Consider the following 20,562-nt stretch of genomic DNA (forward strand, 5'->3'; position numbering starts at 1 on the left):
CTGGACCCCACAGAAACTATGCACGGCACGACTCCTGCCCCACGCATCCTGTTGGAGATGCCCCAACAAACATTGCGATCTTACCCACATCTTACATGATTGTACTGCTATACAACCCTTCTGGTGGGCGATAGGACACACTCTCAGAGAGGTATTGCCCTTACCGCCAACGCTCACACCATCCCTCATACTCCTACATGATACAGGAGAACTTCAACATCTCTCACGACCCCAAAGCAGACTATTGCATACTGCATTAGCCGCAGCCAAATTATGTATCCTCAGACATTGGCGTGCAGCGGCTACTCCCTCCCAGGAAGAATGGATTGGCGCAATGTAACAGGCAGCCTCCCACGAACGCCTCATATATGACCTACAGGATAAAACTGATATATTCCTACAAACATGGTCACCCTTCCTACCTAATCTGATGACCTAGGTATATCCTGTGATAGACCACCACAACCATTTAACTTATGCAAACACAAACCAATGCCCACACATTAATATATATAACATAACCTTCAACTATACTGTACCCTCTTTCTATATTGTCCTACCATCCCTAGTAAATCATCATTATCATCATCCCTGACCACATCTAGATCGCCTTATCCCCTTCAACCCCCTCCCTTCGCCCCCTTCCCCTTCCCTCGGTCACCACTGCTACGAACACCACTGCCGCCATAGCGGTCCCCATTATCTTTTTTTCTATTAGTGTTATTATCATCATTATGGATATTACTACAACCTAACCTCTTACCTATGTATCAGTACTCATTGAGTCTTTCTTGTCCTCTCTGTAAAATTATCCTCACTATGAGTCCCTGAGTTCCTTGAGGAAGGGATACTACTAGAAACAGACACGAATGCTCTCATAACGACCCATCTCTGTTCAAAAGGTACATCATGTCACAGAGAGGCTATTATACTAAATACCCATCAATAGCATCTATTGATATAATATAATTATATAATAATATTATACTGCAGCTAATCTATGATATGGATATACCAAACACTTATGGTTGTATACCCTTTACAGACAAAGTACAAGCAGTCTCAAGATTGATACATTTTATTTGTTTGGAGATATGAGACCACTATGTTATTAATACTGGCTCTTAAATGTGATTATTAATGCTGGGACAAGGCACGTTTCTCTGTGTTTGATATACTTGTATACAACGATTGAAGACTGTAAGGGCGGAGTACCCCCAAAGTCGGGAGGAATTTTGTTAATTTTGATAATTTTGTTAACTTATCCTTTGTACAGGACTTGTATTACAAAATATAAACAATGACTATAATAATAAAAATTATAACAAAAAATAAAATAAAGAGTGAGGGCTGATCAGGTCACCTAAGAAAGGCAGAAATGGCAGATAAATACCCTTTAAGGGTTCCCTAAAGCAGAGCCCTGCTGAACTAAAGAAAAAATGAACAAAAGAACCTTGGATACAGGGGCAGAGAGGGGATCAACAGATTTGTTGGCGCACCATGCCACAAATTTATGCCAAAGGCAGGCGTATACAGTTTTGGCGGAGGGACACTTGGCTGCCAAGAAAACATCATAGACTTCGGGTGGAAGAGCAAAAGTCTTCAAATGTCGCCTCTCAATCTCCACGCATGAAGTGGAGATTGGACAGGTTCGGGTGAAGAACCGTCCCCTGTTGCTGCGACACAAATCAGCCCGAAAAGGCAGTCTGAGTGGATGATCGATGACCATGGTCAATAGCTCTGGATAACAGACTCTTCGTGCCCAGTCCGGAGCCACCAAGATGACTTGGGCCCAGTCGTTCCTGAATTTCTTGAGAACTCTGGGCAGAAGTGGTGTAGGCGGAAAGGAGGCCAGAGTTCCACTCAAGACGAAAAGAGTCTCCGAGCGAGTGCCACCTTGGAAACTCCAATGCGCGAAACAGCCGACATTGCCCGTTCTCTGTGGAGGCAGACAGATCTAACCAAGGCTCTACCCACAGCTGAAAGAGACCTTGCACCACCTCCAGATGGAGATGCCATTCATGATCGGCTGTGCATCGATGGCTGCGTTTGTCCGCTCTGGCGTTGAGAGAACACAGCAGATGTTGAATCACCAGGGTAATGCCCTGATGTTCCAGCCATGTCCAGAGACGTAGGGCCTCTTGACAAAGGATCCAGGACCCTACTTCGCTTTGTTTGTTGCAGTACCGCATAGCGGTAGTATTGTCCGTGACACCTGCACTACTTTCCCTTTGAGAGAGGGAAGAAATGCTTTCAACGCAAGCCTGATCACCCAGAGTTCCAGAAGATTGATATGGAGCCCAGACTCCGCCGGAGACCAGAGGCCTCTGATTTCCACCTCTCCCATGTGGCCGCCCCAACCCAGAAGTGACACATCTGTCACTATACATGATTCTAGTTGGGGAAGGGAGAGGGATCTTCTGTGGACCCAATGCGGATCAGAACGCCACCACTGCAGGTCTTTTGCAGTCCCCTCCGAGAGCTGGACCATGTTGGAGAGATTCCCCTGAGGCTGAGCCCACTGGAACTTCAAGTCCCACTGCAGAGCCCGCATATGCCATCTGGCATGTGTTACAAGCAGGATGCAGGAGGCCACGAGGCACACCAGCCTCAGAGTCAGTCTCACCGAACCCCAAGACAGAAGCTTAAAGATCGGAATCATAGCCTCAATATCTTGGACTCTCTTTTCGGGAGGATAAGCCCGAAACTGCACTGTGCCAAGAACAGCTCAGATGAAAGGGAGTGTCTGAGAGGGAGTCAGGTGTGACTTCGGCACGTTTTTAGTTAACCCCAGCGTGTGCAGGAGGTTCACTGCAGTCTGAAGGTGGGAGATGACTTTCTGGGGTGAGTCCGCCTTCATCAGCCAGTCGTCAAGGTAGGGGAAGACTGATACCCCTAACCTGCACAGATAAGCTGCAACCACCACCATCACTTTTGTGAACACCAGAGGGGCGCAGGTAAGGCCGAAGGGGAGCACAGTAATGTAGGAGGCTAGCCTGGCTTACAGTGGGTACCTTGTGGTACTTAACCTTGTGCCAGGAACAGTTATCCATTATTAGTAGATTAGAGGTGTTCTAGCAGCTTAGGCTGATAGAGCTAGCTATAGCAGAGCAGCTTAGGCTGAACTAGGAGACATGCAAACCTCCTACTATACCACTTATATAACTTAGCACTATATCATAAGAAAACACAATACTCAGAGTTACTAAAAAATAAAGGTACTTTTTTTTAGTGACAATATACCAAAAGTATCTCAGAGAATGTACTCCCTAAGGAGGTAAGCAATATACACACAAACCAAAATCAGGTAAGTAAACAGTTAGAAAAGTAGTGCAAACACTGTAGAACATAATAGAATGCAATAGGGAAGAATAGGCCTGGGGGGACACAAACCATATACTCCAAAAGTGGAATGCGAACCAGGCCTAGTGCAGTGTGTAGAGGGTCACTGGGAGTGTAAGAAGACACCAAGGTTGTCCAAGATACCCCACCCCAAGACCCTGAAAAGTAGGAGTAAAGTTACCCTACTAACCCAGAAAGACAGTAAAGTCGAGATAGGGGATTCTGCAAGGACAACAACTGATTGCAAAGCACTGAAGACGGATTCCTGGACCTGAGGACCTGTAAAGGAAGGGGACCAAGTCCAAGAGTCACGCAAGTGTCCACGGAGGGCAGAAGCCCACTAAACCCTGGATGAAGGTGTAAAAAGGGCTGCCTCCGGGTGGAAGAAGCCAAAGATTCTGCAACAACGGAAGGTGCCAGGAACTTCTCCTTTGGTCAGAAGATGTCCCACAGCGTGCTGGAGGATGCACAGTTGTTTCCACGCACAAAGACAGCAAACAAGCCTTGCTAGCTGGAAGAGTCACGGTTGAGGATTTTGGGTGCTGCCAGGGCCCAGGAAGGACCAGGAGGTCGCCCCTTGGAGGAGGAGGTGGAGGGGCGCTCAGCAACACAGAGAGCCCACGCAGAAGCAGGCAGCACCCGCAGAAGCACCTGAATAGGCGTTCAGAAGATCTGAGCACGGTGGTCGTCTCAGCACAACAAAAGAGGGTCCCACGACGTCGGAGTCCAACTCAGCGAGTTGGGCAATGCAATATGGAGAGCTGGGGACCTGGGCTAGGCTGTGCACGAAGGAAGACTTGCAAAAGTGCACAGAAGCCCGAGCAGCTGCAGTTCACGCAGTACACAGGATTACTGTCTGGCGTGGGAAGGCAAGGACTTACCTCAACCAAATTTGGACAGAAGGGCCACTGGACTGTCGGGGACACTTGGACCTAGCTCCTGTGTTCCAGGGACCAAGCTCGTCAGGATGAGAGGGGACCCAGAGGACCGGTGATGCAGAAGCTTGGTGCCTGCGTTGGCAGGGGGAAGATTCCGTCGATCCATGGGAGATTTCTTCTTGGCTTCCAGTGCAGGGTGAAGTCAGACAGCCCTCAGAGCATGCACCACCAGGAAACAGTCGAGAAAGCCAGCAGGATGAGGTGCTACAATGTTGCTGGTAGTATTCTTGCTACTTTGTTGCGGTTATGCAGGCATCCTGGAGCAGTCAGCGGTCGATCCTTGGCAGAAGTCGAAGAGGGAAGTGCAGAGGAACTCTGGTGAGCTCTCACAATCGTTATCTGGTGAGATACCCACAGGAGAGACCCTAAATAGCCCTCAGAGGAGGATTGGCTACAGAGAAAAGTAAACATCTATCAGGAGGGGTCTCTGATGTCACCTGCTGGCAATGGCCACTGAGAGCTGTCCATTGTGCCCTCACACCTCTGCATCCAAGATGGCAGAGGTCTGGGACACACTGGAGGAGCTCTGGGCACCTCCCCTGGGAGGTGCTGGTCAGGGGAGTGGTCACTCCCCTTTCCTTTGTCCAGTTTTGCGCCAGAGCAGGGCTGGGGGGGATCCCTGAACAGGTGTAGACTGGCTTATGCAAGGAGGGCACCATCTGTGCCCTTCAAAGCATTTCAAGAGGCCAGGAGAGGCTACTCCTCCCCAGCCCTTCACACCTATTTCCAAAAGGAGAGGGTGTAACACCCTCTCAGAGGAAATACTTTGTTCTGCCTTCCTGGGACTGGGCTGCCCAGGCGCCAGGGGGGCAGAAACCTGTCCGAGGGTTGGCAGCAGCAGTAGCTGCAGAGAAAACGCCAGAAAGTTAGTTTGGCAGTACCCGGGCTCTATGCTGGAGACCTGGGGATACATGGAATTGTACCCCCAATACCGGAATGGTATTGGGGTGACAATTACATGATCTTGGGCATGTTACATGGTCATGTTCGGAGTTACCATGGTGACGCTACATATGGGTATTGACCTATATGTAGTGCACGCGTGTAATGGTGTCCCCGCACTCACAAAGTCTGGGGAAATTGCCCTGAACAATGTGGGGGCACCTTGGCTAGTGCCAGGGTGCCCTCACACTAAGTAACTTTGCACCTAACCTTCACCAAGTGAGGGTTAGACATATAGGTGACTTATAAGTTACGTAAGTGCAGTGTAAAATGGCTGTGAAATAACGTGGACGTTATTTCACTCAGGCTGCAGTGGCAGTCCTGTGTAAGAATTGTCTGAGCTCCCTATGGGAGGTAAAAGAAATGCTGGTTAGCAGAGCCTCAGTGATACAGTTAGGCACCACACGTGGAACACATATAGGCCACAACTTATGAGCACTGGGGTCCTGGCTAGCAGGATCCCAGTGAGACAGTAAAAACACCCTGACATATACTCACAAACAGGCCAAAAGTGGGGGTAACAAGGCTAGAAAGAGGCTACCTTCCTACAGGTAAACTGATAGCGCTCGTGACCTACCACAAATCGTAGGTAACGTCTGTGCGCAGGCAGGGTGGGGATGTGTAAATAAGCACCCTGCAAGTCCAACGCTATCAGCCAGTCTCCTTGGTCTAAGGCAGACAGAACCTGAGCCAGGATCAGCATTTTGAATTTCTCCTTCTTGAGGAAGTAGTTGAGGTCCTGAAGGTCTAGGATAGGACGTAAGTCCTTGTCCTTTTTAGGCATCAAAGAAAGTAGCGTGAGTAACAACCACGACCTACTTCGGGCACACGGACCTTGGCCAAGAGAGCCACGACTTCCTGGCAGAGATGTGCTAAATGATCCTCCGGGAGTTCGCTGAGTGATTGAGGCATGGCTGGTGGGGCAGTCTCGAAAGTGAGGGAGTAGTCCTTTCAAACAATCTGCAAAACCCACCTGTCCGAAGTGATGGATCCCCAGTGGGGCAGGTGATGGCTAATCCTGCCGCCTACTGGAAGCGAGTGAGTGGACGGATTAGGAGGGTTTGGAGGCTGCAGCGGGGGAAGAGGTGGACTGGGCAGACCTCTTGTTCACTGTCACACGCCCACGTGGGATGCCATGGGAGGCACAGTGGCTGGACGGGGACGCGACAGGGAGCCCCTTCTACGGCCACAAAAGGGGCACAAAGCGGACTGTGGGGGGTGAGGGGCGGAGGAAAGACTAAGGGACCGAGCCGTAGCCTGGGAATCCCTGAATCTCTCCAAGGCCAAGTCTGCTTTGTCTCCAAAGAGAGGGGAGCCATCAAAGGGCATGTCCATGAGGGACTGTTGGACATCCCCCCAAAAAATCAGAAGTACGCAATCAGGCGTGGTGTCGCAAAGCTATTGTTGTAGCAACCAATCTAGCCAGAGAGTCGGCTGTGTCCAGCCCACATTGGATTGTTAACTTCGCCACATCTCTCCGATCGTTGACAGCTTGGGAGACAATAGTACGGGCCTCTTCCGGTATCTGCGGCAGGACTTGTTCAACCGTATCCCACAGAGAGTGGGTATAGCAGTCCAAAATGCATGCAGAGTTCACAGACCGCAGTGCGAGACTAGAAGAAGAAAACAACTTATTTTCACATTTCCCAGCCTTTTTGATTCCCTGTGGAAGGGAATGGGCCTGAAGAAGAGGAAGCCTAGATGACAAGACTTTCAAGAAGGATTGTTGGGACAAGAATTTAGGGTTGTACGGAGTGGGTCGATGGCAGCATGCAATAGTCCTATTCACAAAAGCCCGTGTTGGGTTTGGACCAAGTACCCAAAAAGGCATTGGTGAGGGCCTCATTGAATGGTAAAAGGGGCTCAGATGTGGAAGCCCCTGGCTGAAGCACCTCCGTTAGGAGGTTGGACCTGACCTCTACTGTAGGAAGCTCAAGGCCAAGGAACACGGCCGCCCTACTGACCACCATACCATAAGTCGCTCCCTCCGCCGAAGCCACGGAGAGACACACCATGCCAGAGTCTGGAGAAGTGTCCAGTCCACTGGCGTCGCCCAATTCGTGTGTCCAGTCCAAAGATGGGTCATCCTGGTATTCATAAGGGTCTAGGGACCCCTCCAATCCTTCCCCGAATTCGTACCCATAGGAAAAAGGGTCCAAATCCAACCTGGGGTGAATAGGCCCCATCGAAGACAAAGGCGTCGTCTTCCGATGCTGCTCCAAGTCATTGGGGTTAAGGTTCAGGTCGACATCGATAGTGGGCACTACTGATGCCGGGAGCACCAACAATCGACACGGTGTCGGGGAAGGTCTCAATGGTGCGACTGGCACCTGAGCGGATCCGGAGGAGCTGAATCTAATTCTATACTCCTCAGTGGTAAGTCAAAAGCCCTCAATCAGGGTAGCCTTCATGTGGTCATAGGACTCAGCATCTGCACCAGTGAGTGTGAGGAGCTTATACCTAACCTTACCAGTGAACAGTTCCCGAAGGAGAGCTACCCAGGGAGACTTTTTCACTCTTACAGTTCAACAGGACTTCTCAAAGGCTTTGAACCACTTGGTGATATCATCATCCTCGTACTTGGGGACAATCCCTTTGGGGATTTTTGGGCTATCAGAATGCACTATGTCCCTAGGTATTAAGTTGGTGGCACCATTAATGGGTGCTAGGTCCATTTCTGATCTCTCCCTCTGACAGCCAGGAGCTGTGTCTCCAAAGCTAATCTTTTGACCATCCTTACTAAAAGGAGGTCCTCTTCATTGAGGCTGCCCTTAGTGTTCCCAGAGAAACCACACTCCCCTGTGGGAGACTCAGATCCTGTGAGTACAATTCTTGGAGACTAGGTCACTGAGGCCCTGTGCTTCCCAGTTAGGTGGGGGGGAGGGAGGAGGTCAACCTACTGAACCCTAACTTCTTACCGATCTGAGAGGGTATCATCCTGCTCAGTTAGGGTGTTCCTTTGCATACTCTGCCAAGAGCTCCTGGAACTGAATCTTGGTAAGGTTGGAACCAGTTTGAATCATTTTTAGACCACAGAGAAACCTTAACTCTCTCATCTTGAGATGGCGGCAAGAGGTCACTTCGAGTTCCATCACAACCACGTCCTCTGAGCTGTTCACTATGTTACTAAAGTTGAGGATGTCTTTTAGGAACTAAAACTACCTCTAGCTACTTACCCTAACTATAGTAACTTTTTAAACTTAAAAGGAAATGCTAAAGGGGACTTAACCAAGGCCCTAGCAGGACTATAAAAAAATTTAGAAAAATTGTCCACTTAAAAAAATCAACTGAATCTAAAAGCAATTTTATAACTTAGTCATGTGATCAGATGTTGGCTGAGTCATCCAGCGAATGCAAAGTCATAGAACCCACAGCTGATCCACCAATGTAGGAAGCTGGCTCTGTACATACTATACCAAAATGAGGTATATTGAGCACAAAGTCCAGTGGATCCCCAAGATGATACTAATGCTCTCCTTTGTGGTGGTGTGGTCGAGCAGTTAGGCTTACCAGAGGGTAGAGCAAAACATTTGTTGTACACACACACAGACAAGAAATGAGGCACACACTCAATGATTAACTCCAGGCCAATTTTTTTATATAGCAAAAAAATATATATTTTGTTACTTTATTACTACAACCAAAGGGTCTTTGATGCAGGTAGGTACAGTTTTAAGTTCAAGCTTATATATCAAATGCACTTTAAGGTTTTGCAGATAAAACAGCTTACAACTAAGTAACACTTTTCAATTTCAAAAGTAGACACTATGGTGTATTTCAGATAGGAACCAATACAGTCCTAGGGGAGGAAAAGTATTAGCACAGTTTACAGGTAAGTACTCAACTTATGACCCCAGTCTTCAGGGGTTAGGATGTCCACAGGTCAGGGTTCAAGTTGGCTTCAAAAGGGCACCACCAACAATATTGTGCCGCTACGGGAAGAGGTCAAATTTGGTGGCTGATTTTAATGGAATGCTTAAGAGACTGGGGGCACTCAGAAAGAAAAAGGTTGCAGAAAAGTACCCACAACTTCAGGGCACAGACCTGGGGGGTTTAGATGAGCATTGGGGTGGCTGCAGGCCAGCACCAAATACAAGCCCTCAGCGGCACCGGGACGGCCACATGCAGGCTTCAAACACAGCGCAGGGCGCCCATTGATTTTCATTGGGGAACCCCGGGGTCACAAAGATGCTGCAGGCTGGGTTCAGGAAGTCGGCTGCTGATAACCAAAGACTAGACAAGTAGGAGATGCACCTGCTGGACAGTCAGTCGGATTCCCCACGGCCAGGGGACTGCGTGTTCAACAGATCCGGTAGCGATCAGGAGTGTCCTGCGGATTTAGGTTGCAGGGGTCGTCGTGTTGGGCAGGAAGGGTTAACCCAGGGTAGACTCAATGTCAGTATTGCATGGGGATCTTCCTGGGCATTGGGTGCAGAGTGGGTGGGGCTCGCTGATCCCGGGGCGGTTCTGGAGAACTTCTTGGATGTTTCTTGTGGAAAGGGCCGCTATCCTCTTGAGTTCTTGGTCCTCTGGTGGTCAGGCAGTCTTTTGGGGGTTTGTAGATTTCACTGGTCCTGCAAGATGTGTCACCTTTTTGTAGCAGGAATGTTGAAGCTGCAGACAGGCCAGTAGGGCGAGGCCCAAGTCAGTTGTCATCTGGAGTCTTCACTGCTGGGGTAGGATCTTCAGTCCATCTTCTTCCTGAGGTCACCAGGAATATGAAGAGCCAGGTTCAGGGGTGCCCCTAAATACTAAATGTAGGAAGTTGGCTCTGTATAAACTATCTCAACGTAAGAGCTAGTGTGCACAGAGTCCAAGGGTTCCCCTTATAGGTTGATAGTGGCAAAATTAAATACTAATGCTCTATTTTGTGGTAGTGTGATTGAGCAGTAGGCTTACCAGAGGGTAGTGTTAAGCATTTGTTGTACACACACAGGCAATAAATGAGAACACACACTCAAAGACTAAACCCCAGGCCAATAGGTTTTTATATAGAAACATTTATTTTCATAATTTAGTTTTAGAACCACAAGATTAACATTTTGTTAAGTACATAAATTGTAAGGTACTTCACACAGGTAAGTATAGAACTTTGATTTAAAACAGTAGTACACACAGTTTTGGTTAAAATGGCAAATAGAAGAGGACACTGTGCAAAAATCAACAGTTCCTGGGGGAGGTAAGTATTAGTTAGTTTTTCAGGTAACTAAAGCACTTACAAATTCAGTCTCCTGGGCATAGGCAGCCCACCGTTGGGGGTTCAAGGCAACCCTAAAGCTACCGCACCAGCAACACAGGGCCGGTCAGGCGCAGAGGTCAAAGGAGGGCCCAAAACACATAGGCGCCTATGAAGAACAGGGGTGCTCCGGTGCCAGTCTGCTAGCAGATAAGTACCTGTGTCCTCGGGGACCAGACCAGGGGGGTTTTGTAGAGTACGGGGGGAGCAAACACAAGCAGACAAAACACACCTTTAGCGGCACAGGGGCGGCCGGGTGCAGTGTGCAAAGTGACCCCGGGGGTCACTCTGGCGATGCACGCAGGGCACAGGGGGGCTTCTCGGCCCAGCCACCGACTCTGCTAGGATGAGGGTCGCCTGCTGGACGCCATTTTAAGCATGTACTGTACATGGGTCACTACCTGTATCCAGCTACTTAATGGTAACTCCGAACCTAGGCATGTTTGGTATCAAACATGTCATAAACATACCCCTATACTGTTGCCAGTATCGGAAGTATGATTCCATGCACTCTAGGGGCTCCTTAGAGGACCCCCAGCATTGCTCCCACCAGCCTTCTGGGGTTTTCTGGGCAGCCTAAGCTGCTGCCACCCTTTAGACAGGTTTCTGCCGTTCTGCTGCTTGAATAGCTCAAGCCCTGGAATGCAGAACAAAGGATTTCCCTTGGGAGAGGGAGGTAAAACCCTCTCCCTTCAGAAATAGGTGTTACATGGCTTGGGAGGGGTAGCCTCCCCAAGCCACTGGTATGCTTTGAAGGGCACATTTGGTGCCCTCCATGCAGAAACCAGTCTACACCGGTTCAGGGACCTCCAGTCCCTGCTCTCGCGCAAAATTGGACAATAGACTGGGGAGTGACCACTCCCCTGTCCATCACCACCTCAGGGGTGGTGGCCAGATTTCCTCCAGAGGGTCCCTGGATTCTGCCATCTTGAATCCAACGTTGGCAGGGATCTCTGGGAGCATCTGAGTGACCAGATCAGGCAGGTGACATCAAAGCCCCCTCCTGATAGGTGGTCACCTGACTAGGTGACCAACCCCCCTTTCAGGGCTATTTAGGGTCTCTCTCTTGGGTGGTTCCTCAGATTCAGCTTGCAAGATTCCAGCAGTCCTCTGCAACCTCTACTTCGACTTCAAGCCACTGGAAGTGCGACGGCCCACTCCAGGAACTGAAAATCTGCATCCATGACGAAGACTCTGCTTCCAACATTGTTTCCACGGCTCCTTCCAGCTTCTGCAACATTTCCCTGACTGTTCATCCTCGGAGGGCGGTCTGCATGAGAAGGAAGAAGGAATCTCCCTTGGAGTGAAGGAGTCACTCCCCTGCATCCGCAGGCACCAACTGCAACGACGATCACCTGCGTGGATCTTCTCTCATTCTGACCTGTGTGGATCCTCTATCAAGAGTGGTGATCCGGAGTAATCCTCTTGGTCCTCTCTGCCAGCTGTCCAACTTTGGTGGAGGTAAGCTTTTGCCTTCCCACTCAGGATGGTACCCCCGTGCACCACGCCTCTTGCAGCTACCAAGGGTTGTTGACATCTCCTCCAAGGGATCTTCAGGCTCTGTGTAGCTCCAGCACCCTTTCCTGCGATGCACAGCCCTCTGTGTGCTTCTCCTACGGCGTGGGACCCTTTTCCAGTTGAGCTGCGTGGGCTTCTCTGCGGCTCCCGGTTCCTCGTTGGGGGTTCAAGGCAACCCCAATGCTACCGCACCAGCAACAAAGGGCCGGTCAGGTGCAGAGGTCAAAGGAGGGGCCAAAACACAGACACCTATGGAGAACAGGGGTGCTCCAGTTCCAGTCTGCTAGCAGATAACTACCTGTGTCCTCGGGAACCATACCAGGTTTTGTAGAGTACGGGGGGAGCAAACACAAGCAGACAAAAACACACCTTTAGCGGCACAGGGGCGGCCGGGTGCAGTGTGCAAAGTAGGCGTCGGGTTTTGTATTGAAAACAATGGAGGGACCCGGTGGTCACTCTGGCGATGCAGGCAGGGCACAGGGGGGCTTCTCGGCCCAGCAACCGACTCGGCTAGGATGAGGGTCGCCTGCTGGTCACTCCTGCACTGGTAGGTGGTTCCTCTCCTGGCGGCTGATGGTGCAGTGCTTTCTCCACGTGTCGGGTTCCTTTGATACCGGGCAGTCGCAGTCAGGGGGAGCCTCTGGATCCTCTCTGCAGGTGTCGCTGTGAGGGTGCAGGGAGGTCGACTCAGAATGTCCACGTCGTTGGAGTCACCTGGGAGTCCTTTCTGCAGTGTTGGTTTCTCCAAACTCGAGCCAGGGGCGTCGGGTGCAGAGTGTGGAGACTCACACTTCTGGCGGAAAGTTGGAGTCTCTTTAAAGTTGGTTTCTTGTTGCTGTTTTGTAGTTGTTTCTGGACATAGCCACTGTCCTCGGGAGGTTCCTGGTCCTTTAGGTGCAGGTCAGTCCTCAGAAGACGCTGGTCCCGCTGGATGTGTCGCTGTGCAGGTTCTTTGAGTCTGGAGACAGGCCGGTAGGGCTGGGGCCAAGTCAGTTGTCGTCTCCGTCGTCTCTGCGGGGCTTTCAGGTCAGCAGTCCTTCTTTCTTCAAGTTGCAGGAATCTGATTTCCTAGGTTCAGGGTCGCCCCTAAATACTAAATTTAGGGGTGTGTTTAGGTCTCGGGGCCGAAGCAAATGGCTACTGTCCTGGAGGGTTGCTACACCTTCTTTGTGCCTCCTCCCTGAGGGGAGGGGTGCACATCCCTATTCCTATTGGGGGAATCCTCCAAAACCAAGATGGAGGATTTCTTAAGGCAGTGGTCACTTCAGCTCAGGACGCCTTAGGGGCTGTGCTGACTGGTGGTAGACTCCTCCTTGTTTTTCTCATGATCTCCTACGGACTTGCCACCAAAAGTGTGTGTGGGGGGCTGGGGGGGGTGTCAGGAGGGGAGTGCATCTCCACTAGCTGGGATGCCCTGGGGTGCTGTAACAACAGGCATGACCCTTTGAGGCTCACCGCCAGGTGTTACAGTTCCTGCAGGGGGAGGTGAGAAGCAGGCTTTGTTCCTGGCCACAGAGTGACAAAGGCACTCACCCCATGTGGCCAGAAACTCGCCTGGTTGTGGCAGGCTGGCAGGAATTGTTCAGCCTAACACTGGTGTCTGGACTGGTATATAGGGGGGATCTCTAAGATGCACTCTGTGTGCATTTTTCAATAAGTCCCACTGTAGGAAGTTGGCTCTGTATATACTATCTCAAAGTAAGAGATGTGTGCACAGAATCCACGGGTTCCCCTTATAGGTAAGATAGTGGCAAAATTAGATAATTCTAATGATCTGTTTTGTGGTAGTGTGGTCGAGCAGAAGGCTTATCAGATGGTAGTGTTAAGCATTTCTCGTACACACACAGGCAATAAATGAAGAACACACACTCAAAGACTTTACTCCAGGCCAACAGTTTTTATATAGAAAAATATATTTTCTTAATTTATTTTAGAACCCCAAGATTCAAGATTTGAAGTAAATACATAAAATGCAAGGTACTCCACACAGGTAAGTAAGGAACTTTCAATTAGAGCAGTAACATACACAGTTTTAGTTAAAATGGCAATAAGCTATTTTAAAAGTGGCGAAATCAACAGTTCCTGGGGGAGGTAAGTATTGGTTGATTTTTCAGGTAAGTAAGGCACTTACAAGTTCAAGTTCCTGGGCATAGGCAGCCCACCGTTGGGGTTTCAAGGCAAACCCAAAGTCACTGCACCAGCAACACAGGGCCGGTCAGGTGCAGAGGTCAAAGGAGGGCCCAAAACACATAGGTGCCTATGGAGAACAGGGGTGCTCCGGTTCCAGTCTGCCAACAGATAAGTACATGCGTCTTCGGAGGCCATGCCAGGGAGGTTTTGTAGAGCATTGGGGGGGGGGGGGGGGGGGTGGCGGGGACACAAGTAGGCACACAAAACACACCCTCAGTGGCACAGGGGTGGCCGGGTGCAGTGTGCAAAGCATCGGGTTTTGAAAAGAAATCAATGGAGGGACCCGGGGGTCACTCTAGAGGTGCAGGCAGGGCACAGGGGGGCTGCTCGGGACAGCCACCACCTGGGCTAGGCAGAGGGTCGTCTGAGGGTCACTCCTTCACTGGAGTTCGGTTCCTTCTGGTCCTGAGGGCTGCGGGTGCAGTGCTTGGTCCAGGCGTCGGGTTCCTTGTTACAGGCAGTCGCGGTCATGGGGAGCCTCAGGATTCTCTCTGCACGCGTCACTGTGGGAGACCAGGGGGGTTGCCTCGGGTTACTCATGAGGTCACAGTTGGGAGTCCTCCCTGTAGTGTTGGTTCTCTGGAGCTCGAGCCGGGTGCATCAGGTTCAGAGGGTGAAGTCTCACGCTTCCGGCGGGAAGAGTGAAGTCTTTAAAAGTTGCAAGAAAGTTGTTGTTTGTGAACAGTGCCGCTGTTCTCTGGAGTTTCTTGGTCCTTCAGGTTTCAGGGCAGTCCTCTGAGGCTTCAGAGGTCACTGGTCCCTGTCGGATGCATCGCTGTGCAGGTTTCTTTGAGTCTGGAGACAGACTGGTAAGGCTGGGGCCAAAGCAGTTGTCGTCTCCGTCATCTCTGCAGGGCTTTCAGGTCATCAGTCCTCCTTCTTTGTGTAGGTTGCAGGCATCGGATTTCCTGGGTTCCGGGGTGCCCCTAAATACTAGATTTAGGGGTGTGTTCAGGTCAGGAGGGCAGTAGCCAATGGCTACTGACCTGAAGGGTGGCTACACCCTCTTTGTGCCTACTCCCTGAGGGGAGGGGGGCACATCCCTATTCCTATTGGTGGAATCCTCCAATCTCAAGATGGAGGATTTCTAAAGGAAGGGGACACTGACGTAAAGTACCGTCTTGCCTGGCATGTTACCCCCATTTTTACTTGTGTGTAAGTTTGTTTTTGACTGTCTCACTGGGATCCAGCTAGCCAGGACCCCAGTGCTCATACGTTTGTGGCCTGTATGTGTTCCATGTGTGGTGCCTAACTGTATCACTGAGGCTCTGCTAACCAGAACCTCAGTGTTTATGCTCTCTCTGCTTTTAAAATGGTCATTGCAGGATAGTGACCATTTTCACCAATTCTGATTGTCACACTGGAACACCCTTATAGTTCCCTAGTATATGGTACCTAGGTACCCAGGATACTGGGGTTCCAGGAGATCACTATGGGCTGCAGCATTTCTTATGCCACCCATAGGGAGCTCAGACAATTCTTACACAGGACTGCCACTGCAGCTGGAGTGAAATAACGCCCATGTTATTTCACAGCCATTTTACACTGCACTTAAGTAACTTATAAGTCACCTATATGTCTAACCCTCACGTAGTGAAGGTTAGGTGCAAAGTTACTAAGTGTGAGGGCACCCTGGCACTAGCCAAGGTGCCCCCACATTGTTCAGGGCAATTTCCCTGGATTTTGTGAGTGCGGGGACACCATTACACATGTGCACTACATGTAGGTCAATACCTATATGTAGCTTCACAATGGTAACTCCGAATATGACCATGTAACATGTCTAAGATGATGGAATTGTCCCCCCATGCCAAATATGGTATTGGGGTGCCAATCCCATGCATCCCCGGGGCTCCAGCATGTACCCCAGGTACTGCCAAACTAGCTCTCTACCGCTGCGGCAAACCCTCAGATGGGTTTCTGCCCTCCTGGGGTCTGGGCAGCCCAGTTCCAGGAAGGCAGAACAAAGGATTTCCTCTGAGAGTGGGTGTTACACCCTCTCCCTTTGGAAATAGGTGTTAGGGGCCTGAGAGGAGTAGCCTCTCCTGGCCTCTGGGAATGCTTTGAAGGGCACAGATGGTGCCCTCCTTGCATAAACCAGTCTACACCGGTTCAGGGATCCCCAAGCCCCCGCTCTGGCACGAAACTGGACAAAGGAAAGGGGAGTGATCACTCCCCTGTCCATCACCACCCCAGGCGTGGTGCCCAGAGCTCCTCCAGTGTGTCCCAGCCCTCTGCCATCTTGGATGCAGAGGTGTGAGGGCACAATGGAGGCCTCTGAGTGGCCAGTGCCAGCAGGTGACGTCAGAGACCCCTCCTGATAGGTGCTTACCTGGTTAGGTGGCTAATCCTCCACTAAGGGCTATTTAGGGTCTCTCCTGTGGGTTTCTCTTCAGATAACGAATCCAAGAGCTCACCTGAGTTCCTTTGCATCTCTCTCTTCGACTTCTGCCAAGGATCAACTGCTAACTGCTCCAGGACGCCTGCAAAACCGCAACAAAGTAGCAAGACGACTACCAGCAACATTGTAGCGCCTAATCCTGCTTGCTTTCTCGACTGTTTCCTGGTGGTGCATGCTTTGAGGGCTGTCTGCCTTCACCCTGCACTGGAAGCCAAGAAGAAATCTCCCGTGGGTCGACTGCATCTTCACCCTGCTAACGCAGGCACCAAACTTCTGCTTCACCGGTCCTCTGGGTCCCCTCTCATCTTGACGAGCGTGGTCCCTGGAACACAGGAGCTGGATCCAAGTAACCCCGACAGTCCAGTGGTCCTTCTGTCCAAATTTGGGGGAGGTAAGTCCTTGCCTCCCCACGCCACACAGTAATCCTGTGTACTGCGTGAACTGCAGCTGCTAGGGCTTTTGTGCACTTTTGCAAGGAATCCTTCGTCCACAGCATAGCCAAGGTCCCCAGCACTCTGACCACCAACTTCGTGGGACCCTCCTTTGTAGTGTTGAGACGACCGCCGCGCTCAGATTTCTTGAATGCCTGTTCAAGTGCTTCTGCGGGTGCTGCCTGCACCTGTGTGGGCTTTCTGTGTTGCTGAGTGCCCCCTTTGTCTCCTCCTCCTGGTCCTTCCTGTGCCCGGGCAGCACCCATTTTCTTCAACCATGACCTTTGCAGCTAGCAAGGCTTGTTTGCGGTCTTTCTGTGTGGAAACAACTCTGCATCCTCCAGCACGCCGTGGGACATCTTCTGTGCAAAGGAGAAGTTCCTGGCATCTTCCGTTGTTGTAGAATCTTCAGCTTCTTCCACCCGGAGGCAGCCATTTTGGACCTTTGTCCAGGGTTTAGTGGGCTCCTGCCCCCCCCTGGACACTTGCGTGACTCTTGGATTTGGTCCCCTTCCTTTGCAGGTCCTCAGGTCCAGGAATCCGTCTTCAGTGCTTTGCAGTCAGTTGTTGTCTTTGCAGAATCCCCTATCTGGACTTTACTGTCTTTCTGGGATAGTAGGGTAACTTTACTCCTACTTTTCAGGGTCTTGGGGTGGGGTATCTTGGACACCCTTAGTGTTTTCTTACACTCCCAGCGGGCCTCTTCACACTACACTAGACCTGGGATCCCTAAGTGGTTCGCATTCCACTTTTTTAGTATATGGTTTGTGTTGCCCCTAGGCCTATTGCATCCTATTGTATTCTACAGTGCTTGCACTACTTTTCTAACTGTTTACTTACCTGATTTTGGTTTGTGTGTATATTTTGTGTATTTTACTTACCTCCTAAGGGAGTATATCCTCAGATATTTCTGACACATTGTCACTAAAATAAAGTACCTTTATTTTTAGTAACTCTGAGTATTGTGATTCTTATGATATAGTGCTATATGATGTACGTGGTGTAGTAGGAGCTTTACATGTCTCCTAGTTCAGCCTAAGCTGCTCTGCTATAGCTACCTCTATCAGCCTAAGCTGCTACAACACTACTAATCTACTAATAAGGGATAACTGGACCTGGCACAAGGTGTATGTACCATCAGGTACCCACTATAAGCCAAGCCAGCCTCCTACCGTCACCTCAGGACACCTTAGGAGCTGTCCTGACTGGTGGGTGACGACTCCTTGTTTTTCTCATTATCTCCTCCAGCCTTGCCGCCAAAAGTGGGGGCAGTGGCCGGAGGGGCGGGCATCTCCACTAGCTGGTATGCCCTAGGGTGTTGTAACAAAAGGCATGAGCCTTTGAGGCTCACCACCAGGTATTACAGCTCCTGCAGGGGGAGGCGAGAAGCACCTCCACCCAGTACATGCTTTGTTCCTGGCCATAGAGTGACAAAGGCACTCACCCCTTGTGGCCAGCAACTCGTCTGGTTGTGGCAGGCTGGCAGAAACTGGTCAGCCTAGCACTAGGAGTCGGACAATAAATCCCACACTGGCATCAGTGTGCATTTATTGTGCTGAGAAGTTTGATACCAAACTTGGCAGATTTCAGTGTAGCCATTGTGGAACTGTCAAGTTCGTAATTGACAGACTCCCAGACCATATACTCTTTATGGCTACCCTGCACTTACAATGTCTAAGGTTTGGCTTATACACTGTAGGGGGATAGTGCTCATGCAGCTATCCCCTCACCTGTGGTATTGTGCACCCTGCCTTAGGGCTGTAAGGCCTGCTAGAGGGGTGACTTACCTATGCCACAGACAGTGGGTTGAGGGGCATGGCACTCTGAGGGGAGTGCCATGTCGACTTAGTAATTTTCTCCACACCAGCACACACAAGCTGTGAGGCTGTGTGTATGTGCTGAGTGATGGGTCCCCAGGGTGGCATAATACATGCTGCAGCCCTTAGAGACCTTCCCTGGCCACAGGACCCTTGGTACCTGGGGTACCATTTACAAGGGACGTATCTGTGTGCCAGGGCTGTGCCAATGGTGGGAACAAAGGTACAATTTAGGGAAAGAACACTGGTGCTGGGGCCTGGTTAGCTGGGTCCCAGCACACTTTCAATCATAACTGGCATCAACAAAAGGCATAAAGTCAGGGGGTAACCAAGCCAAGGAAGGCATTTCCTTACACAAGGGTATTGCTCGAAGAAAAATCTCCTGATTAAGTCCAGAAACTGTTCTATTTATCCAGTGGGGGCTGCTCTAGAAATGTAACTAGCTTTTCCCCCTAGCCAGGTAAATATTTTAACGTTTTAAAGCTTTCCTGTGTTGTTGGAATGCACCTTACTCTCTTTTTGTTTTTTAAAGCTTTTCCTTCAGCCATTAGCAAAACCCTTGCTGGTAAGAAAATGTGTCTCAAAACTGGGCAACTTTCTTTTTTGTGATTGGATTATTTTAAGTATGTATGGCTTAAAATAAATGTTTTTAAGAGTGGTAACTTAATGCTTTTGGCTCTAACATTTACACCAGCTAGTGAAACAAAGCTGCGTCAAACACAAAGCAATAATAGAACATTAAATAAAGTACTTTATCAACTATTATGTGGTAATAAAGGTGAAGTGAACAAAATGCAAGATGGAAAGCAATGTATGAATAATAAAATGATCAGGAAGCCCCAACTTTTACACTAAAGAGTAAATGGAAGAAAGCAAAGTCTCCTGACTACTCACCTTCATGTCTTGACTTATGGTCAGTTTGAGCTTTTAGAACCCTGTGTAGGAAAAACAATTGTTTAATACCACTACATATATAAATCCCTTAACTAATAAAATGAACGTCTCTGGCGCAATTAAGCACAAAAAGTAGTAGTGGCAAAACTCAATTTATCTAGCCATAAGTCTGTCAAATACAATATTATTTTCCAACATACAATTTACAAAAGTTGATAAAAAGGAACAATACAAACATTACAGAATAAAATCTAAACAATATTGCATCTTCCTTTGTTAAAGTAATCAAAAGGTTACCAAGAGCTACTGCTATAATTATAAATCTAATTTCAACTATTAGTGCTTTCGCATGAACATGAGTAAGTGTACTGTATTTAATCAAAAAGATGATGACGTGCACAAAATTGATAACCTAATTAAATATGGATGCAAGTGCATTTTGAATTGAGGACCCCAACATTTCCCTCCAGACCTATAGCTTAGAGGCAGCAGAAGGGAACGAATAAATGGGGTTTAGGCCAATCTTTAATTTGAGTTTAGCTTGTTACATAATCTTATTGAGGTGATGGGAGATGTAGTGAAATGAAAATACAATAAGCACAAAATATAATTGCTACTTTAAAAAGCTGTGCAAAACATAAATTATTTACCTCTAAGGTATCGCTAAAATGTGGGAACATGAAGATAGGTATCCTTTAGTCCCCGAGTTGTCATACAGGAGTCTATTAGCAGGAAAGTATTGGCTTGTACATCAGATCGTCTTGCACAGCTTTCAGAGGAACTCGCTATAAACATTCTGGACCAAGTTGGGCACAAATTCCTAATTACCAGGAATTATCGCAAAATTTTCTCC

General features: G+C 49.4%; 1 protein-coding gene across 2 annotated transcripts in view; it reads right to left on the bottom strand.

Annotated features, from left to right (window-relative positions):
* The window catches only part of USP34 (ubiquitin specific peptidase 34), a 1,940,069-nt gene that overhangs the window by 1,222,329 nt on the left and 697,178 nt on the right, over window positions 1-20,562 (bottom strand). For both annotated transcript variants that reach the window (XM_069234398.1, XM_069234397.1), the window contains one exon: window positions 19,710-19,750. In XM_069234398.1, coding sequence (XP_069090499.1) covers window positions 19,710-19,750 — 41 coding nt within the window. The remainder of the gene's footprint in view (window positions 1-19,709; window positions 19,751-20,562) is intronic.

The sequence above is a fragment of the Pleurodeles waltl genome, chromosome 5, assembly GCF_031143425.1.
Source record: "Pleurodeles waltl isolate 20211129_DDA chromosome 5, aPleWal1.hap1.20221129, whole genome shotgun sequence".
Taxonomy (NCBI): domain Eukaryota; kingdom Metazoa; phylum Chordata; class Amphibia; order Caudata; family Salamandridae; genus Pleurodeles; species Pleurodeles waltl.